Raw genomic sequence first — 23,093 nt, forward strand, 5'->3', positions numbered from 1 at the left:
TAAGTTGTGTGGCACTTTTTTTTTCTTAGGAATAAGAGCATTTTAGATTAGTGTGTGTCAGACAATAAAACTTGAGAAAGAAATTACTGTTATTTGGCAATATTGTAATGTGTATGTTGGTATATTCTTGGGTTCTTTGCTACAACTGCAGTCATTTCCTAAGTACACGAGTTCCTTTCTCTAGGACTCTGTCTTATGAGTTTCTAAAAATACTTTATATTTACATGATAAGGTCTCAGTCGATTACAGTTTATGGGCATTATTTGGATCCCAATTCAAGCAAAGAAACAAACAGTGTTAAACAGTTGTAAGACAGTTGTGGAAATGTGAACATTGCCTGGATATTTGATGATATTGAGGAATTATTTCAGGTTTGATAATGGTATTATGGTTCTTTTTTAAAGAAAAGTGTCTTATCTTTTAGTGATATGTATTTAAATATTTACATATGATACGATATCTGGGATTTGCTTCAAAATAATCAGGGTAAAGGGCAGGGAGTGAGTGGGTAGGAATATATATGAAACAAGAGCAGCCCAGTGTTATTGATAATTATTGAAGCTGAGAGATGGGTACATCAAGTTTATTATGTTGTTTTCTTTTTTGTGTGTGTGTGTGTGTGTGTGTATGTATTTGAACATTTCCATACTAAAAAGTTTTTAAAAATGAGGCCTTCTTTTCAAATAGTTTTATTTGATTGGGGTTCAAGACTGTATAAAAGTTAAGAAATAAATTTCTCCAGATTCACTTCATCCTTTCACAGTTAAATGAAAAAAAAACTATTATAAGATTATTATTTTTATGATAAATGTTATCTGAATTGTTTTTCTTTTCAATATTCCTAGGAATATATTCTGTACTTGTGGCTCTGATGGCTGGGAAGGCAGAAGTAAGATATAACCCTGCTGTCATACAACCCCCGATGATAGCCGAGTTAATCCGAGAGCTTGGATTTGGAGCCTCTGTGATGGAAAATGCTGATGAAGGGGATGGTGTTTTGGAACTTGTTGTAAGTAAGACATTTTGTGTGGTTAATAGAATTTGCAGGAAAAACTTGGCAAGAATTCAGAAAAGAGTTTGAAAGATAATTAAAATGTTGGGACAATAAAACATCAAATGAAAATTAAGGAAACTGGAAAGATATGACAACGGTGGCCTTCAAGCATAGAATGTAAAAGATAATCATCTCTATTAAGAACCAATAAACAAGAATTGAGTTTGAATGAATAAATGAAAATCAACTTTTAAAATATAGTATGATTCCTACCTAGTAGCACGTAAAAGAATAAATTCTAGATGCATTAAAGACAAATTTTATAAATAAAGTCATAAAACCAGGTATAAGGCATATTGGTTTAAAATGACATTTTCTCCAACTCAGCCAATCAAGTTTTACTTGTATAACTTAAATAATTATAACAAAAAATTTAACCCTGTACCAAATAACTTCCAGCTCAAACAAAAATTTGAATGTAAAAAATAAAACCATGAAATTACTAGAAGAAATATTTGGAGCTTTTTTCAATATTCTATTTTAAAAATTTCAGACATCAGGAAAGTCAAAAGAATTGTACAGTTGAACATTCTTATACACACTGCATAGATTCTACAATTAACATTTTACTGTATTTGTTTTATCATACATCAGTCCATCAGTCCATTGTGGAAATAATTTTAAACTCACAAAGAAATTGCAAAAATAGTACAGAGGATTTCCCTGTAGCCTCTACCTAGCTTTTCCCAGTGATAACATCCAATCTATCATTTAAAAAATAATATTAGAGTAGGAAGAGTCTTTCTAAATATCATACAAAATCCATAAAAGACAAGGTTGATAACTTCAGGTACATAAAAATTTCTTCTTGGGAGAAAAACACCATAAACAAAGTCAAAAGGCAAGTAAAATAATTGTAATTTATATCATAAATGAAGGTTAATTTCCTTAATATATGAAGAACTGTTGTAGATCAATAAGAGCCATCAACCCAAAAGAAAGATGGTAAAGGATATGACCTGACAGTTCACAGAAAACCCAAAACAATACCTCCTTAAATGAAAAAATGTTCGATGTCACTTTTAATAAGAGTAAAGCAAATTAAAACTGCACTGAAATGCCATTTTCCATCTGTGAGATTGGTAAAGATAAAAAGCAATTTTCTTAACGCTGTGTTTGATCTCTCATATATTGCTGGTGGAATGTCAATTGAGACAAGGACTCAACAGAAGAATTTGGCAATAGCTATCAAAAGTAAAATTGCACATAGCCTTTGCCTCAGAAGCTCCGCTTGTAGGAAATTATCCAGCAGACATATTTGGATATGTATGAAATGATATGTGTGCAAAGATGTTCATTATAGTATTTTTATAATAGCAAAAGATAGGAAACAAACTAAATGTCAGTCATTGGAGACTGATACATACGTCCATACCATGGGATACTAAGCAACTATTAAAAAGAATGGGTTGGTTTGTACTTTTTAAAGACTTCTAAAAATTAATAGCTTTATCGAAATATAATTTACATACCATAAAACTCACCCTTTTTAAAGTGTACAATTCAGTGGTTTTTAGTATATTCTCAGAGTTGTACAGCTAATCACCACTATCAAATTTCAAAACATTTTCATTACCCCAAAAAAGAAACCCCATACCTATTAGCAGTCAGTCCTCATTCTTGATATTAATCATTTGAGTCTTCTTTTTTTTTTTTTTTCCTTCATCACTCCAGCCAAAAGTTTGTCAATTTTGTCAATCTTTTCAAGTAATCAACTTTTGGTTTTGTTGATTTTCTCTATTCTCTCTTTTGTTAATTTTCACTCTAATCTTTGTTATTTCCTTCCATCTGTTTGCTTTAGGTTTAATTTGTTTTACTTTTTCTAGTGTCTTAAGGTAGAAAGTTAGGTTATTTATTTGAGATCTTTCTTATTTTAAAATATTGGCACTTATAAATTTCCCTATAGGCACTGATTTCATTTCAATTATTGTACTTTTCAACTCCAAACTTCCATTGGGCCTTTCTAATAATCTGTCTTTATTGATACTCTCTGTTAGGTGGGGTATTAGTCTCATACTTTCCTTTAATTCTTTAGACATCATTTCCTTTAGTTCAGTGAATATATTTAAAATAGCTGATTCAAGATCTTTGCCTAGTAAATCCAATGTCTGGGCTTCGTCAGGGAAAGTTTTTTTCCTGTGTATAGGCCATACTTTCTTGTTTCATTGTATGTCTGAAAGTTTTTTGTTGAAAATATAATGTAGTAACTCTGGAAATAAGATTCTTCCCCTCTCATCAGGGTTTGTTATTTGTTGCTGTTTGTCATTGTTATTGTTTGTTCAGTGACTTCTGAACTAATTCTATAAAGTCTATGTTCTTTGTTGTGTGTGGCCACTGAAATCTCTGTTTAGTTAGTTCAGTTGTCAGCTAATGATCAGACAGTGATTGCCTTAAATATCTGGAACCGATAAGTCTCCCAGTCTTTGCTAAAGAGCTCTTTGTAAATGTTGGGGCATGCCTTGAACACTCAGCCATGCAGTTGTCAGTTTTGCCTTAGCCTTCGACTCCTGCTTCTATGGAGCCTAAAGGTCAGCCTGAGGTGAGAAGTTAGGGCCTTTTCAGTTCTTTTCTGAACATACACACAGCCCTGGACATGTGCATAACCCTATGCATGTGCATGGCCTTCTAGATTCCTAGGAATATGTTGGAGTGCTTATGGACATCTTGCTTCCTGGCTTTCCTTTTTAGGCTTTTTTTGTTAGTCTGTTGTTCGCCCCAACTGTTATCCATTGGCTCAGGCAGCCACAAGGTTAAATAATTTCCTCTAATTGTTTCTGACAAATTCTCCTGGGGAAAAGGCTTTTTGTATTCACTGAGATCATCAGGACAAACAGACATCTTTGCAAGTGGGATATTTCAGAGAACCATCAGACAGGCCAAATAATGACAGTTCTCTGGGAATGAGGCTTTGAAGGTACTCCAGTCCTTTTCTGTCCTCTCTGGTAGCTCCCCTGATGCTGTTTTTCACCATGATTGTGGCCTATCGGTCTTCATGGCTACCCCAGAGCTGGAGGAGAGGGGATGGGAATATGGCAAACTGTAATGCCATATAGCTTGCTGTTTTATTGGAATTCATCTGATTTTCTTGAATAAATGCTTCCTACATTGCTGTAAGCTTTTGTTTAATTTTCATATTTCTTTTTTAATCAGTTTTTAAAATTGAGGTGTAGATGATTTACAATATTAGTTTCAGGTGTACAGCAGAGTGATTCAAAATTCTTACAGATTATACTCCATTTAAAGTTATTGTAAAATATTGGCTATATATCCTGTGCTGTACAGTATATCCTCATAGCTTATTTATTTTGTACATAGTAGTTTGTACCTTTTAATCCCTACCCCTATCTTGCCCCAACCCCTTTCCCTTTCCCCATTTGTAACCACTAGCTTGTTCTCTATGTGTAGGTTTCTGTTTATTATATTCATTTGCTTGTTTTATTGTTTAGATTCCACATATAGATGATAAGATACAGTATTTGTCTTTCTCTGTCTGACTTATTTCACTAAGCATAATACCCTCCAAGTCTATCCATGTTGTTGCAAATGGCAAAATTTCATTCTTTTTTTTATGGCTGAGTAGTTTTCCATCGTGTGTGTGTGTGTGTGTGTGTGTGTCTTTGTGTGTGTGTGTGTATCACATCTACTTTATCCATTCATCTATTGATGGAACTTAGGTTGCTTCCATATCTTGGCTATTATAAATAATGCTGCTATGAGCATTGAGGTACATGCATCTTTTTTAATTAGTGTTTTTGCTTTCTTTGGGTATATACACAGGAGTGGAATTGCTGGGTCATATGGTAGTTCTATTTTCAGTTTTTTGAGGAAAATCCATACCGTTTTCTATAGTGGCTGCAGCAATTTACATTCCCACCAACAGTGTACAAGGGTTCCCTTTTTTCCAACTTTTCTGAAAAAGGTGGTTCCAACAACTTTTGCCAGTTTTCTCACTGCTTTTGTGGAGGAGAGAATTTTCAGAAATCCTCACTCCACTATTAATGATATTCTTTTGGTGGATATTCTTGAATAAGTACTTTGTAATTTGTTGTGTACTCTTTTTAGTTACTTCCCGTAATCTTTCAGTGGTTGGTTTTTGAAACTTTTGTCCAGTTTTATCATTGCTCTTTGGGGAAATGATTTGTTGAGCTCCTCACACAGTCATTCCAGAAGTCCTGCCCCTCCATTTTAGAATTTAATACCCAACTAAAGTATAACCTCAATCAAGACATAGGGCAAAATACATTTTTGGACAAAGGTAGAACACTTTTGTTATCCATTAACCTTCACTAGAAGTAATACTAAAGGATATATATATATATATATATATATATATATATATATATATACACACACACATACATACTTATATACTTTAGCAGGGTGAAAAAAATCTAGAGGGAAGCAAGGCATTGAATACAAGAAGCAATGATAGTTGTCAAGTCCTCTATCACTGAGTAATAACAGGAAGAGGGAGACTTAATGAGATCCTTAATGTTGCAGCTGGGACCATATCTTTGTTCAATGTGATATAAAAACAGTGATCTAATGATCATAATCTAAAGCATATGAATAGTGCAGATAAGATCTTGTGTGTTAATTCCTTGTTACAAGAGTTCTTTTAGTTTAAAGTAATAACTCACATTTAATGGAGGAAAAAAGTATATTTATGAATAACAAAGCCTTTGTCTTTAACAGGTGAGAGGAATGACATGTGCCTCCTGTGTACATAAAATAGAGTCTACCCTCACAAAACATGGAGGGATCTTCTACTGCTCTGTGGCCCTGGCAACCAACAAAGCACATATTAAATATGATCCAGAAATTATTGGTCCCAGAGATATTATTCATACAATTGAAGTAAGTGCCAAGACTTTGCATTTCTGTGTTCTTACCTATCTAGTCAGCACTCCCTTGAATCACTTCTGGTTTGTATCAGATAGAGATGATGAGAAAAATCTGATTCCTTTGTTTACCTCTATAGACAACGTCTGTCTCAAAAGTTAATGTAAGTGTGTCTGCCTTTTTGTTTTGTTTTGTTTTGTTTTGGTCTTCGTCAGGAAGAATTAGGTAAAGGCACATTGGCACTATTAATCAGGAGCAGACTTAAGGCAGAACCACAGATCATTTAAAAATATTTAGAAAATGTAAGCAAAGTACAATTTGTTATGAGTAAAATTCATGTTAATCACTAAGAAAGTGAAGCATCCTGCTAGATGCTGTGTTGTTTGTTAGGTCAAAGCAAATGATATCATAGTTAAAGTAAGAAATTTAAAAGACCAAATCTTTTTCTCTGTGACAAATTCATCCTGCAGTCTTCAGTAAATCTTAAGTGGTAATACATGTGAAAGTGCTTTAGAAGTTTCACTGTGGTCTAGCATTGGTGTTCTAATGATCTAAAAAGCATATTAATCATTCAGGTAAGATCCTGTTAATGTAGATAATAATACCATTAACATCTTTGTGAAGCTGGCATTATTGAGTATCTACTATGTGCCAGTTACCAAAATTGCAAAGCTTCAACTCTTGATGTAATTCTCACAACAGTGCTGTCATCTTCACTTTGGAGGTGAGGAAACTCAGGTTATGAGATAAGTTACTTCCCCAAAGTCACATAGGTAGTAAGTGTCATAGCTGGGATTTGAGCCTAATCTTTCTGATTCCAATGCTCATGCTTGCTCTTTTCACTGTGTTATACTGCCAAGAAATGTAAGATGGCAGCATTTTCCCTAGCAGTTCAAAATATAGTGTATGTTACTGTGTATGTTCATATGAGTCTTACTTAGGTGTAATTTTCTTTCTGTACTTTATTTTATTGTGGAAAATTTTTATTTGTGTTCTTTCTTCTGGTACAACAAGAGTAAAGACTGCATATGCAAACCCTTGAATAATATATTTAGTATGGTGCTAGCTTTTGTGGCCTATTATTCAGTTTTCTGTACTTTCAGGGGATGGATGGATCAATGACTTGATAGATGTCCAAGCTAAAATTAAAAATAAAGTGATTAATATACATCAGTACTAGTAGATGCTTGTCTAAGTGTACGATTTATGATTTTACTGCTGAATTCTCTTTTTTTTATTGGAGTATAGTTGCTTTACAATGTTGTGTTAGTTTCTGCTGTACAGCGAAGTGAATCAGTTATACATATATCCACTCTTTTTTAGATTCTATTCCCATATAGGTCATTACAGAGTATTGAGTAGAGTTCCCTGTGCTATACAGTAGGTTCTTATTAGTTATCTACTTTATACATAGTAGTGTATATATCTCAATTCTGTCTTTATTAGGTCATCATACACTCTGTCGCCCTGACCAAGTAATAGATTCTGCTTTTTTCCAAAATTACTTATTGGAGGCTTTAGTTGACTTCTTGATATAAGAACCTCTACTGAGGACAACTGCACTTGAGTTAAATCAGTAGTTTGAGAACAGTAGGATAGACATTAACTAGAGTTGAGAAAATACTCATTTCTTTGATGAAAGATTAGAAACAAAGGTAATTAAGAGAAGGAAGCACATCTTCATCTTTATATTCCCCAGAATGACTTGCACTTAGTAATTGAATTGAGTTGTTCTTAATGACAATACCACAGCTTAGAATTTCTGTAGGTAATATTTATACATTCAGTGAAGTAATTGTTTTCTCATGAATTTCCTTAGAGCTTAGGTTTTGAAGCTTCTTTGGTCAAGAAGGACCGGTCAGCAAGCCACCTAGACCATAAACGAGAGATAAGACAGTAAGTACTTTTGGAATGTCAGTGAAAAACAGATTTTGATTCCTCTTTACAAATTTAACAAACTGTTAGCATGTCAGTTTTTTCAATATCATCCTTACAGTGGGTGGGAATTGGTCACAAGTTATATTTCCTTATAGTACATAGAATCTTTAACCATTACCTATTTACTCAAATGATTTTTCTTTTCTATATTAGATGGCGACGGGCCTTTCTTGTGAGCCTGTTTTTCTGTATTCCTGTAATGGGGCTGATGATATATATGATGGTTATGGACCACCACCTTGCAACTCTTCACCATAATCAGAACATGAGCCAAGAAGAAATGATTAGCATTCATTCTTCTATGTTCCTGGAGCGCCAGATCCTGCCAGGATTGTCCATTATGAATTTGCTATCTTTTTTATTGTGTGTACCTGTACAGGCAAGTGAAATGTTAGCAAGTATATTTGTTAATAATGAAAAATAGCCAAAATGTGGCAGGTGAGGCTATTTTCAATTGTACAACAAATATTGGCCAGAAGTACGATCATTTTATGCTGGATGCTTTACAAAAATAATCTTAAACTGAGTGGTTAAAGTAGATAATAAATTCCATTTTAACCCCGAAGGATACTGTTTAATGACAAAGCAGAGAATAACAGTTCAATTCATCTTCAGTTGTGAATTTGGTATTCATATCTGCTACTGTATGTAACTTTATATTTAAAGTTATTATAATAATAAAATGTTATACTTTATTTTATTTTTATTGTCTTTTTTTAACTTTTTATTTTATATTGGAGTACAATTGATTAACAATGTTGTGTTAGTTTCAGGTGTACAACAAAGTGATTCAGTTATACATATGCATGTAGGAAGTCTGGGATTGACATGTACATGCTGCTATATTTAAAATGGATAATAGCCAACAAGGACCTACTGTATAGCACAGGGAACTGCACAATATTCTTTTTTTTTTTTAACTTTTTATTTTATATTGGAGTGTAGCCGATAAACAATGTTGTGGTAGTTTCAGGTGCACAGCAAAGCAACTCAGCCGTACATATACATGTATCCATTCTCCCCCAGATTCCCCTTCCATCCAGGCTGCCACATAACATTGTCTGCTCAATATTCTGTAACAATCTAAGTTGGAAAAAAATTTGATAAAATGTTATATTTTATTTCTTTATATTTATATTTTATATTAAATGCATTAAAATTATCTTTATATTAATTATATTAAATATATTATAAATATATTTTATTTTGATATATTTATTATTAATTTATTCTATAAAATAATCATAATAGTTATATTATTTCTCCATAGCACTTAAGTTCATTACTCTCTGTATGTTTTCTTCTTTTTTTAATTTTATTTCTTTTTTTTATACAGCAGGTTCTTATTAGTTATCCATTTTATACATATTAGTGTATATATGTCAATCTCGATCTCCCAATTCATCATCCTCCCCCTCCCGCGCTTTCCCCCTTGGTGTCCATACGTTTGTTCTCTACATCTGTGTCTGCATTTCTGCCTTGCAAACTGGTTCATCTGTACCATTTTTCTAGATTCCACATATATGCATTAATATACGATATTTGTTTTTCTTTTTATGACTTACTTCACTCTGTATGACAGTCTCTAGGTCCATCCACATCTCTACAAATGATCCAATTTCATTCTTTTTTATGGCTGAGTAATATTCCATTGTATATATGTACCACATCTTCTTTACCCATTCTTCTGTCGATGGCCATTTAGGTTGCTTCCATGACCTGGCTATTGTAAATAGTGCTGCAATGAACATTGGGGTGCATGTGTCTTTTTGAATTATGGTTTTCTCTGGGTATATGCCCAGTAGTGGGATTGCTGGGTCATATGGTAATTCTGTTTTTAGTTTTTTGAGGAACCTCAATACTGTTCTCCATAGTGGCTGTATCAATTTACATTCCCACCAACAGTGCAAGAGGGTTCCCTTTTCTCCACAGCCTCTCCAGCATTTATTGTTTGTAGATTTTTTGATGATGGCTATTCTGACCACTGTGAGGTGATACCTCACTGTAGTTTTGATTTGCATTTCTCAAATAATTAGTGATGTTGAGCATCTTTTCATGTGTTTCTTGGCCATCTGTATGTCTTCTTTGGACTTTTCAACTCTTTTGAGATAAACTTTTACTGTGGAACACTTCCATCTAATAGATCTATTCCTTTTTCTGATCCTTATAAAAAGCAATAATGATTTTTAAAACATCTTAGTATGTTTCTCTATACTAATGAACAATAAGCTTTTCAGTTATGTTTCCTAACGAAAACAGTGGACAGATCCAATGGCTTGTGATAGGTTGAATTTGAAAAGAGGGAGGTGAGTTTTATATAAAAAATCATTGTCAAAAGAATGTAATTCTTTTCCTAGTTCTTGTTTTTGCTGGCTTCAAAAAGAAGAATCCAAGAACCACTTGACTTTCTTTATATTATGAAATATCCATTGGATCATAGCAGAGAGCTGCCAAGGGCTTGTATGACAATTTGAATCCACACACACACACACACACACACACACACACACGTATCTGCTAAAATACAAGCACTATTGTTTCAGCTTAAAAAAAATCTCTCCTTAGGGGAATTCTCCATGGCTCAGGTTCGATCCCTGGTTGGGGAACTAAGATCCTGCAGGCCGCATGGTGCAGCCAAAAAAAATAATCTCTCCTTAGTTGTTTATGGATTAAATAAAAGCCAAAGGAAATTAACATTGATACTATATCTTAGTTATTGAGGTATATATGTGAATTTCAGCTTTTTTTAAAAGCACTAATCACTGTTTCTATATTACAGTTTTTTGGAGGCTGGCACTTCTACATTCAGGCCTACAAAGCACTGAAGCATAAAACTGCAAATATGGACGTACTGATTGTGCTGGCAACTACCATTGCATTTGCTTATTCTTTGGTTATTCTTCTGGTTGCAATGTATGAGAGAGCCAGAGTGAACCCTGTTACTTTCTTTGACACACCTCCTATGCTATTTGTGTTTATTGCACTAGGCCGGTGGCTGGAACATGTAGCAAAGGTAAAGTAAGAAAGGGTGACATTTATTAAAATCTTGGGTGGGTAAATGACCATAATATTTTCTAGACCAATTATTGGAAATATACATTGATTTATGTAGTTAACGATGTACTAAAAGAAGTATTTTTGTTTTGGCAGTATTTTAGGTTAAATATTCCTTTAGAAGATTTACCAAATTTATGGAATTAATACTGTAGATAATACAGTGTGTCCACGTTTATTTTAAGAGACATTTAAGAGTACTTATTTTACTTATATCTCATTATTAATGGAAAAACTGATGCGACCACAGATTTAAAATAATGATGGAAAAATATTCACCCACAATCCCATGGTATAACGGAAATCACTTTCTAATCCTGTTCCACGTACGTTTATATTTCACAGAGTGGCAAACATGGTATCCATACCACTTTGTGCCCTTAACACTTTAAAGTTTTTTCCCCATTTTTGCAGTCTAGATAATTACTCAGTGTTTCTGAATAATATTCTCTCAAATCAATGTGCTATAATTTACTAAACCATTCTGGTTTTGTTCTCAGTTAGATTGTTTCCAGAGTTTAATTTTAGGTAATCCTGCATTAAACATATTCATGTTTAATAGTTATTTCTACTGAATTACTATCTTAGGATAAATTACAAAGGATATGATTAAAGGGCATAAATCTTTCTATGGCTCATGCTACTAATCTTAACAATTTTTGCCATAAAGGGTATGTTAGTGAAGTAGTTTTACTACAACTTCATCAGCACTGACTCCTATCTAAAGTTTTGCTAAGTTAGTAGGCATTAAATGGTATCATAGAGTTGCTTTAGTTTGCATTTCTTCCAGTAATAGCAGAGATAAACATTTTTCTATACAGCAGGTATTATATTTCTTCTTAAATGAATTGCCTATTTATGTCCTTTGCTCATGTACCTATTGGGTTCTGATGTTTTTCTTATTAATTTACATTATTTATTTATAAATTATATCTAATAATACATTTTATATTTTGTGTACTTCATATTTTCAAAGTGAAACATTTTCTGACTTGAACTAATTAACATTCCTAAAGCTGTCTTTTAAGTAAATGTTAAAGATTATGCCTTTATTTTACATAAGACTTTTTCTTCCTTAGCATTGTTAACATATGTGTTTTAATTTATAGGGCAAAACATCAGAGGCTCTTGCCAAACTAATTTCACTACAAGCTACAGAAGCAACTATTGTAACTCTCGACTCCGATAATATCGTCTTGAGGTATTTACCTTCATTATTCTTCCTTCTCTTTTTTAACTTCTTAGGAAAAATATCAAATATACACAGAAGTAGAGAGAAAGGTATAATGAACTCACATAATCTATCTCCCAGATTTAACAGTTATTCACATTTTGCCACACTTTACTTCATCGATACAATCTATTTTTCTTTCTGTTGTTGCAGTAGAATTTTAAAGTAAATCCCAGTTATATGGTTTTACTGCAGATATTCCTGTTGTATTTCTAAAAAAGGACATAGTCTTATATAATTATAATACCCATATTGCATCTAACAAAATGAACAATTATTCTTTAATGTGATCTAATACACTGTCCATATTAACATTTCTCCTGTTGTCTCCAAACTGTTTTAAGTTTCTTTGTTTGAAATGGAATTCAGAAAAGGTCCATGTGTCACTGCATTTGACTGATATGTTTGTTTGTTTGTTTTAAGTTTTGAGTTTTTTTTTTTTTTTTGGCTGTGTTGGGTCTTTGTTGCTGCGTGTGGGCTGTCTCTGGTTTCAGTGAGCGGGGGCTACTCTTCGCTGCAGTGCACGGGCTTCTCATGGTGGTGGCTTCTCTTGATGCGGAGCATGGGCTCTAGGTGCACAGGCTTCAGTAGTTGTGGTGCATGGGCTCGGTAGTTGTGGCTCGCGGGCTCTAGAGCGCAGGCTCAGTAGTTGTGGCGCACGGGCTTAGTTGCTCCACAGCATGTGCACTCTTCCTGGACCAGGGATCAAACCTGTGTCCCCTGCATTGTCAGGCAGATTCTTAACCACTGCGCCACCAGGGAAGCCCCTGTTTGTTTGTTTTTTGATTTTTTAATTGAGTTATAGTTGATGTACAAAAGTATATAAGTTACAAGTGTACAGTGTAGTGATTCACAATTTTTAAAGGTTATACTCCATTTATAGTTATCATAAAATATTGGCTATATTCCCCATGTTGTACAATATATCCTTGTCGCTTATTTATTTTATACATAGTAGTTTGTACCTCTTAATCCCCTACCCTATATTGTTCTTCACGCTTCCCTTTCCCCACTAGTAACCACTAGTTATTTCTCTACATCTGTGAGTCTGCTTCTTTTTTGTTGTACTCACTAGTTTGTTGTATTTTTTAGATTGCACATATAAGTGACATCATACAGTATTTGTCTTTCTCCTGACATGTTTGTTTTAATGTAGAACATCTCCTCTCTCCAATTCTCCCTCCCTTGTTCCTCCCTGCTCCTCCCTCTCCATGCATTTGACTTGGTAAAGAAACATCTATCAGTTGTCCTTTAGAAAATCCCACAGTCCAAATTTGTCTCTGTTTCCGTCTGGAATCATTTAACTTGTTCTGTAACTCCTATATTACCTGTAAACTGGAAGTTAGAGCTAAAGACTTGATTAGATTTCATTTTTTTTGTATTTCTCATTCCTTTCCTCATAAAATTATTTTGGCAGATATACACAATAAATTAGTTGTTTTGTTCAATAAAACCCATTACATTATTTCTAAAGCTTTCATTTATTAGTTCAATGACTATTCAACAAATATTTAGAGTGCTACTTTGTGCTAGGTACTGAGCTATTCCCCAACAGTGAAAAAGACTGACACTGTAGTTCCTAACTTAAATGTTGGTTCTAACTTCCATTGGTAGCAATTATGGGGCCACAAGCTTGATGTCAACTAAAAAGCTTGCATGGAAAGATCAGGGGGAGAAGCATACTGTCATGGTGCTTTTTATTTTAACTCATATCCAGTGAAGAGCAAGTGGATGTGGAACTTGTACAACGTGGAGACATCATTAAAGTGGTTCCAGGAGGCAAATTTCCAGTGGATGGGCGTGTTATTGAAGGGCATTCTATGGTAGATGAGTCCCTCATCACAGGTATGTTCTTTCAGAGGATCATGACATGAAAGTGAAGTGAATCCAAAGTGTTAATTAAAAATAGGCATGAAAGAAGTCCAAAAGATGGCGTACTAGGAGGATGCAGAATTCGCATCTCCTCACAACTAGGGCACCTACCAGGCACCAGTGGGGGACCACGGACACCTAAGGGGATGGGAGGAACCCCCAGCCACCGGGTAGGATGTGGGGCATGGGGGGAGTGAAGGGGGAGGAGAAGTGGAGGCAGGATGGGACTGGTGCCCCTGAGAGGCAGGAATCCCACGCCCGAAGGAGGAAATTAGGGAACCACTGGGAGGACAGACGATCAAAAGGGAGCATGGCCAGGCTTCCCCTGCCCACTTGGGTCCTGGAACCTGCTGAGATCCCGGGCCTGATCCTCTGCCCACCTAGGCCCCCTCCGGCCGTGCAGGTCCTGAGGGAGTGGGAGGGAAGAGGGAGCAAAAGTAAAGTCCGGACCTCTGGGACTGGCACCACTGAGGGGCGGCTGGGGGAGGGGAGGCATTCCTACACCCAGCGGGATCCACCCACAGTTAGGGGTCCATCAGGAACAGGGGAGACCCGGGGGGAGGCAGTGGGGGAGGGGCGAGAAGGAACGGAAAGGAAGGGGGCCAGTGCTTTCCCTGTCCACTTAGGCAGCGGGGTGCCTGTTGGGATCCCAGGCCTAATCCTCTGCCCTTGGAGCCTCCCTCCTGCCACACAGAGCCCAAGCCTCGCCCCACACCCCCACCCAGGGCCCTACCTCTATACTCGGAGACCCCCTCCAATGAGCTGGGCCTAAACCCCACCCACACACCCTCACTCAGGGCCCTACCTCCAAACTCCGGAAATCCACACTCCAGAGGCCCTCATTTCTACGTGCTGCCTCTCCCCTTTGGTGCAGGTCCTAAGCAGAGGCCCCGCCCCACGCTTGAACATCTCCCCGCCTAGGCCCCACCCCACACTCAAACAGCACTTCCCCACCCGCCTAGGTCCCGCACCACCCTAAATCCCGCCCCTGCCTAAGTTCCACCCCCCCTAAACTCCGCCCCCATAGCCAAGTCTTTTTTTTTTTGATTAAAAAATGTTTGTGGGGGTCATACATTATAATAAAAGTATAAAAATACATATTTAAAGGTATGTTCTATTTAATTATTAAGAAAATTAAGTTGGTTTAATTTACAGAATTTGGAACTTCTCTTCTAAATGAAAAATACAAATCTCCTTTTCATAATTTCTTGCTACAATTAGTTAATCTGCGAGACCACATTCTGCCTGGTGTGATCCAAGCACATTATTGCCTTTTAATCATCTTGGTGTCTCCTCAGTCCATTACGCTTTTAAAAAAGTATTTCATGATGATATAAGTCGGAGAAACATGGTCACAAGGGCTGGTGGACGTGTGTAGGGCCTTGGAGTCAGAGAGACCTGGGTTTGAACCTCTTTCTCTGCCATTTCAAAGATCAATAAAACTAAAAGCTGGTTCTTTGAGAAAATAAACAAAATTGATAAAGCATTAGCCAGACTCATCAAGAAAAAGAAGGAGAAGACTCAAATCAACAGAATTAGAAATGAAAAAGGAGAAGTAACAACTGATACTGCAGAAATACAGTGGATCATGAGAGATTACCACAAGCAACTCTATGCCAATAAAATGGGCAACCTGGAAGAAATGGACACATTCTTAAAAAAGCAAAACCTTCTGACACTGAACCAGGAAGAAATAGAAAATATAAACAGACCCATCACAAGCACTGAAATTGAAACTATGATTAAAAATCTTCCAACAAACAAAAGCCCAGGGCCAGATGGCTTCACAGGTGAATTCTATCAAGCATTTAGGGAAGAGCTAATACCTATCCTTCTCAAACTCTTCCGAAATACAACAGAGGGAGGAAGACTCCCAAACTCATTCTATGAGGCCACTGTCACCCTGATACCAAAACCAGACAAAGATGGCACAAAAAAAACTACAGCCCAATATCTCTGATGAACATAGATGCAAAAATCCTCAACAAAATACTAGCAAACAGAATCCAACTGCACATTAAAAGGATCATACGCCGTGATCAAGTGGGGTTTATCCCAGGAATGCAAGGATTCTTCAATATACGCAAATCAATCAATGTGATACACCATATTAACAAATTGGAGGAGGAAAACCATATGATCATCTCAATAGATGCAGAAAAAACTTTTGACAAGATTCAACACCCGTGTATGATAAAAACTCTCCAGAAAGTAGGCATAGAGGGAACCTACCTCAACATAATGAAGGCCATATATGACAAACCCACAGCCAACATCATTCTCAGCCATGAAAAACTGAAACCATTACCTCTAAGATAGGAACAAGAAAAGGGTGCCCACTCTCACCACTGTTATTCAACATAGTTCTGGAAGTTTTAGCCATGGCAATCAGGGAAGAAAAAGAAATAAAAGGAATCCAAATTGGAAAAGAAGAAGTAAAACTGTCACTGTTTGCTGATGACATGATACTCTACATAGAGAACCCTAAAGATGCTACCAGAAGACTACTAGAGCTAATCAATGAATTTGGTAGAGTAGCATGATACAAAATTAATGCACAGAAATCTCTTGCATTCCTATACACGAATGATGAAAAATCTGAAAGAGAAATTAAGGAAACACTCCCATTTACCATTGCAACAAAAATAATAAAATACCAGGAATAAACCTACCTAAGGAGACAAAAGACCTGTATACAGAAAACTATAAGACACTGACGAAAGAAATTAAAGATGATACAAACAGATGGAGAGATATACACTATGTTCTTGGATAGGAAGAATCAACATTGTGAAAATGACTATACTACCCAAAGCAATCTACAGGTTCAGTGCAATCCTTGTCAAACTACCAATGGAATTTTTCACAGAACTAGAACAAAAAATTGCACAATTTGTATAGAAACGCAAAAGACCCTGAATAGCCAAAACAATCTTGAGAAAGAAAAACGGAGCTGGAGGAATCAGGCTCCCAGACTTCAGACTATGCTACAAAGCTACAGGAATCAAGACAGTTTGGTACTGGCACAAAAACAGAAATATAGATCAATGGAACAGGATAGAAAGCCCAGAGATAAACCCACACACATATGGTCACCTTATCTTTGATAAAGGAGGCAAGAATATACAATGGAGAAAGGACAGCCTCTTCAATAAATGGTGCTGAGAAAACTGGACAGCTACATGTAAAAGAATGAAATTAGAACATTCCGTAACACCATACACAAAAATAAACTGAAAATGGATTAAAGACCTAAATGTAAGGCCAGACACTATAAAACTCTTAGAGGAAAACATAGGCAGAACACTCTGTCACATAAATCACATCAAGATCCTTTTTGACCCACCTCCTAGAGAAATGGAAATAAAAACAAAAATAAACAAATGGGATCTAATGAAACTTGCTTTTGCACAGCAAAGGAAACCATAAGCAAGTCGAAAAGACAATCCTCAGAATGGAAGAAAATATTTGCAACGATGCAACCGACAAAGAATTAATCTCCAAAATATACAAGCAGCTCAATAACAAAAAAACAAAGAACCCAATCCAAAAATGGGCAGAAGACCTAAATAAACATTTCTCTAAAGAAGATATACAGATTGCCAACAAACACATGAAAGGATGCTCAACATCCCTAATCATTAGAGAATTGCTGATCAAAACTACAATGAGGTATCACCTCTCACCAGTCAGAATGGCCATCATCAAAAAATCTAGAAACAATAAATGCTGGAGAGGGTGTGGAGAAAAGGGAACCCTCTTGCACTGTTGGTGGGAATGTAAATTGATACAGCCACTATGGAGAACTGTATGGAGGTTCCTTGAAAACCTAAAAATAGAACTACCATATGACCCAGCAATCCCACTACTGGGCATATACCCTCAGAAAACCGTAATTCAAAAAGTCATGTACCATAATGTTCATTGCAGCACTATTTACAATAGCCAGGACATGGAAGCAACCTAAGTGTCCATTGTTGGATGAATGGATAAAGAAGATGTGGCACATATATACAATGGAATATTACTCAGCCATAAAAAGAAACAAAATTGAGTTATTTGTAGTGAGGTGGATGGATCTAGAGTTTGTCATACAGAGTGAAGTAAGTCAGAAAGTGCAAAACAAATACCATATGCTAACACATATATATGGAATCTAAAAAAAAAAAAGTTCTGATGAACATTAGGTCCTATGAACCTAGGGGCAGGACAGGAAGAAAGACACAGACATAGAGAATGGATTTGAGGACACGGGGAGAGGGAAGAGTAAGCTGGGACGAAGTGAGAGAATAGCATTGACATATATACACTATCAAATGTAAAATAGCTAGTGGGAAGCAGCTGCATGACACAGGGAGATCAACTCAGTGCTTTGCGAACACGTAGAGGGGTGGGATAAGGAAGGTGGGAGGGAGATGCAAGAGGGAGGGAATATGGGGATATACGTATGCTTATAGCTGATTCATTTTGTTATACAGCAGAAACTAACACAACACTGTAAAGCAATTATACTCCAATAAAGATGTTAAAAAAAATAGACATGAAAGGTGAAGAGCTTTTTGTAGAAACTATGGACCAAGTAAATAATGAGTGAAGAGAATATGAGTTTTTTTAAGAATGTATTAAATCAATTTCTGCAGATTTTCTTTGTGGTTTTAGTTATGCTACTGAAGGCTCTTTTCACTGAGGATTGTTAATTACTAGAATGTATAACCAGAGGAAGTTGTCACATTCTGCTGTAGAGCCCAATAGACTTTGTCAAATTTTCCTGAGCAAATACCTATTGTCTTCCTGCCCTAAAGACCGGTCTAGTCTGAGCTGGGATAGGACCCCAGGTTTTCCACATCAGGGTCATCTCTAAAGAGAATAAGCCTGGAGTAGTTTTAGAGATCTTAGGTAACTAAGGCCAATCCAGAGCAGAACCAAAATAACACCTTTCCTACCTCAGTCCTTACAATAGTGCCAAAAGAGGCTCAGTTTATGAACTGTGTGGAAATAATTTAGGATTCTGTGTTTCTCAGTAGGGGTGCTATTGCTAGTTTGGATGGGACAGTTCTTAGTTCTGACTGACTATCCTACACATTATGGTACATTTAGTATCCCTGACCCTGACCTACCTAATTGGAGTAGCAGTACCCCATGCTCCACCTGTAGTTATTACAAGCAAGAACTCTCTCCTACATTTATAAATGCTCCTTGGAAACAGGTTGAGAACCAATGATCTAAGACTAGGGTGGAGGTCCAAAAGTACCTGCCAATAAGAGTTAACACATTAGGTTTTTCCAGTTTAAGATATATATCCCTGGGTTTGGCCCAGAACTGACATAAGGAAAAAGAGAGGGCAACCTTCACCTAGGCGTTTGTCCAGATTCTATTTCAGGAAGGAAGAATCTCATTTCTAGATATTGACATTGACAGATAACTGTATATTTCAAGATAGTATTTATTTATGCTCCCTAAATGTATCTTTACTCCTTATATAGGGGAGGCAATGCCTGTGGCTAAGAAGTCTGGCAGCACAGTGATTGCTGGTTCCATTAACCAGAATGGGTCACTCCTTATCCGTGCAACCCATGTTGGAGCAGACACAACCCTTTCTCAAATTGTCAGACTTGTAGAGGAGGCACAAACATCAAAGGTAAATTAACTCCCTAGGAGAAACAAAGTATTTTCATGAAAGCCCACTCAGTATAAATCTTGATCTAGTTTTTATGTGTTCCTTTGATTAATTCTAGCTGTATTAATATGGAGTTTATTAAAATATTTGTGCTCAGTACTAAATATGCTCTATATTCATTATCAAAAAAGGAGACTTTGATATACATATCATTATTATTATTTTTTAATTCTAGGCTCCTATCCAGCAGTTTGCAGACAAACTCAGTGGCTACTTTGTTCCTTTTATTGTCATTGTTTCCATTGCTACCCTTTTGGTTTGGATTATAATTGGATTTCTGAATTTTGAAATCGTGGAAACCTACTTTCCTGTGAGTGACTTATAACACCTTTTTTTCATATGTAAAACAGTGTGTGAATCTTTTTTTTTATTATTATTAATTAATTAATTAATTTTTATTTTTTTTGGCTGTGTTGGGTCTTCGTTTCTGTGCGAGGGCTTTCTCTAGTTGTGGCAAGCGGGGGCAGCTCTTCATCGCGGTGCGCGGGCCTCTCACTATCGTGGCCTCTCTTGTTGCGGAGCACAGGCTCCAGATGCGCAGGCTCAGTAGTTGTGGCCCACGGGCCTAGTTGCTCCACGGCATGTGGGATCTTCCCAGACCAGGGCTCGAACCCGTGTCCCCTGCATTAGCAGGCAGATTCTCAACCACTGCGCCACCAGGGAAGCCCGTGAATCTTTTGCATAAGTAATTAATTGGAAAATAACTAATAATTACTGGTATCTTTAACAGACTGGAGTGAGAGGGTGATAAGAATAACATTTGCATTTCTGTAAATATAAAAGAAAACATAAAAGGTTTTTTTCATTATGACTTGTGATTTTCCAAAAGCAAGTACAGGCATACCTCGTTTTATTGCACTTTGCTTTATCGTGCTTTGCAGATATTGTGTTTTTTACAAATTGAAGGTTTGTGGCAACCCTGCGTCGAGCATGTCTATCGACGCCATTTTTCCAACAGCATTATTTTTTAATTAAGGTATGTACATGTTTCTTGAGACATACTGATGTTGCACATTTAGTAGACTACGGTATAGTGTAAACATAACTTTTACATTCATTAGGAAACCAAAGAATTCTTGTGACTCACTTTATTTCGGTGGTCTGGAACTGAACCCACAATATCTCCGAGGTATGCCTATAGTGACCTTTCACATTTTATACTTAGTCTGAGTCCCAGCATGATTTTGCTTTCACAAAGAACAATGGATATATTGAGGAAAATCTTGGGATCTCAGCTCTGCCACATACCATCAGTGTGATCTTAGGTCAACTTAATTTCTCTTTGAGCTTTGGTTTCCTCACCTCTCAAGTGAGATTTTAATAATGCTCATCCAACATAACTTGCAGTTGTAAAAGTTAGATAAGATGATATATATTAGACATACTTTGTAATTTATTAAATGCTTTATAAATATAAGATAATATTAGTGTCTGCTTCTCTCTAGTTCTATGATGTTCTCTAACGTATGGTGTCATAAAGCGGTAAAGTAGACCTGGACTGTAACTCATGTTAGAGATAAAACCTTTAAGTCACTGAATTTCTCTTATCTTCAGTTTTGTCATCTGTAATATAGTGATAATAATACCTAAATTTCAGGATTGGAATTAGTGTAGGTGAAAACATACACTTATGACATATATGAAAGCATAAGCTTAGATGTCTATGAAAATCCCTTCCAACTCTGTCTCCCTCTATATATATAACTCTTAGATGATCACTTAGCTTAAGTATTTGAGAACTTAGTAAGAACATAGCACTGTAAAACCATTATTACTAAGAAAGTCTTACTTTGTTGTGTTTCTTTCTTTTAAAAATGCCATGCTGTACACTGTTTCATGCTGTTTGTCCCTTCAATTAAAGAACAGGTAGAATCATAACATCTATGTATCTATTCCACAATATGGTCATTAGTATAATATTAAAAAGTTTCTTTAAATGATTCATATTGGTTGAGTACTCATTGAACAAGAGGATTTCTGGGAAGTATTTTGGAACGTGTCTCCTTCAGGAATTTTTCTCATGAATTCAGGGAGTCTTAGGAGATTTCTCCTAATACTATCGATCATACTTACCACAGAAGCAAATACTCAATGTCACTAAGAGCTATACTACCAGATATACTCAGTTCACGTTGTTTTGTCCAAAAGAACTTTATTGAAATGTGGTGAAGCAACCTTTGCAAACTGGGTGATTTTTTTCATTGTCTTTAAAGAATAGTGTGAAAGACAGCTTTATGGTGTTAGTATACAGAAGTACAGAATTATTTTTGTTCAGGATCAAATATGTTGAGAATTAGGTCCTATGTTTGCAGCTATTTTTGAAAGTCCCTAATAAAAACACTTATTCTCTCAATATGGGGGGGGAGTTGACTTTTATTATGTTCCTTATATTCACTCCATAGTTTGTAACTCTGGAATCAGCAAGATTGAAATCTTGATTTTAGGACTGTAATTTGTTTACCAGTTATGTCAACAATATCTTATATTCATAAAAGAAAAAAAGTGTTTTCTTACTAATAGCTAAAACATATGTTGGTAACTAAGCAAGATTATGTGTGACTCCAAAATTGTGGTTTTATTTAAGTAGAGTTAAGCTTTGTTCCTTTTGTTTTATTCAGCTCTGAATCAGTAATCAAAATTCATGCATTTCTTCTCAAGGGCTACAACAGGAGTATCTCCCGAACAGAAACAATAATACGCTTTGCTTTCCAAGCCTCAATCACAGTTCTGTGCATTGCATGCCCCTGTTCACTGGGATTGGCCACTCCAACTGCCGTGATGGTGGGTACAGGAGTAGGCGCTCAAAATGGCATACTAATCAAAGGTGGTGAGCCATTGGAGATGGCTCATAAGGTAAGATACTCCCCAGAACTAAGAGTTGTCTCATTCAAACTGGCAATAGCACCCATATTGAAAAATAGAGTCTTAAATTATTTCTACATAGTCCGTAAGCTGAGCCTCTTCTGACACTATCGTGAGGGTTGAGGTAGGAAAGGTGTCAGTTTGGTTCTGCTCTGGATTGGCCTTAGTTATATGAGACCTCTCAAACTACTCCAGACCTACTCTCTTTAGAGTAGACCCTGGTGTGGAAAACCTGGAGTCCTATCCCAGCTCAGATTAGACTGGTCTTTAGGGCAGGAAGACACCATAGATATTTGCTCAGGCAATTTGCCCAAGTCTATCAGGCTTCTAACCTGTTTGTGTGTGACTCCATGTTTGTGCTGTTCGCGATTAGATAGGGCTTGCTGTTCCTCTGCCTTTGCTGCCACCAGCTGACAGTTTGCAACTATGACTTCAGGAATATAATCCTGTCCCTGATCTCTCTCCTATTAGAATTTCCATCACAATCTCAATCAAGGCTATTTGACTTAAACTAAAACCATGTTCCTTCTAGTATGTTCTTATTATGAGGATATAAACTATAA

General features: G+C 36.2%; 1 protein-coding gene across 1 annotated transcript in view; it reads left to right on the forward strand.

Annotated features, from left to right (window-relative positions):
• ATP7A (ATPase copper transporting alpha) overlaps positions 1–23,093 on the forward strand; it is a 152,338-nt gene that overhangs the window by 112,703 nt on the left and 16,542 nt on the right. The window contains exons 6-15 of the mRNA XM_059909953.1: positions 846–1,009; positions 5,750–5,911; positions 7,716–7,792; positions 7,988–8,213; positions 10,614–10,847; positions 11,998–12,089; positions 13,837–13,964; positions 19,475–19,629; positions 19,844–19,978; positions 22,327–22,521. Coding sequence (XP_059765936.1) covers positions 846–1,009; positions 5,750–5,911; positions 7,716–7,792; positions 7,988–8,213; positions 10,614–10,847; positions 11,998–12,089; positions 13,837–13,964; positions 19,475–19,629; positions 19,844–19,978; positions 22,327–22,521 — 1,568 coding nt within the window. The remainder of the gene's footprint in view (positions 1–845; positions 1,010–5,749; positions 5,912–7,715; positions 7,793–7,987; positions 8,214–10,613; positions 10,848–11,997; positions 12,090–13,836; positions 13,965–19,474; positions 19,630–19,843; positions 19,979–22,326; positions 22,522–23,093) is intronic.

The sequence above is a fragment of the Balaenoptera ricei genome, chromosome X, assembly GCF_028023285.1.
Source record: "Balaenoptera ricei isolate mBalRic1 chromosome X, mBalRic1.hap2, whole genome shotgun sequence".
NCBI classification, from domain to species: Eukaryota; Metazoa; Chordata; class Mammalia; order Artiodactyla; family Balaenopteridae; genus Balaenoptera; species Balaenoptera ricei.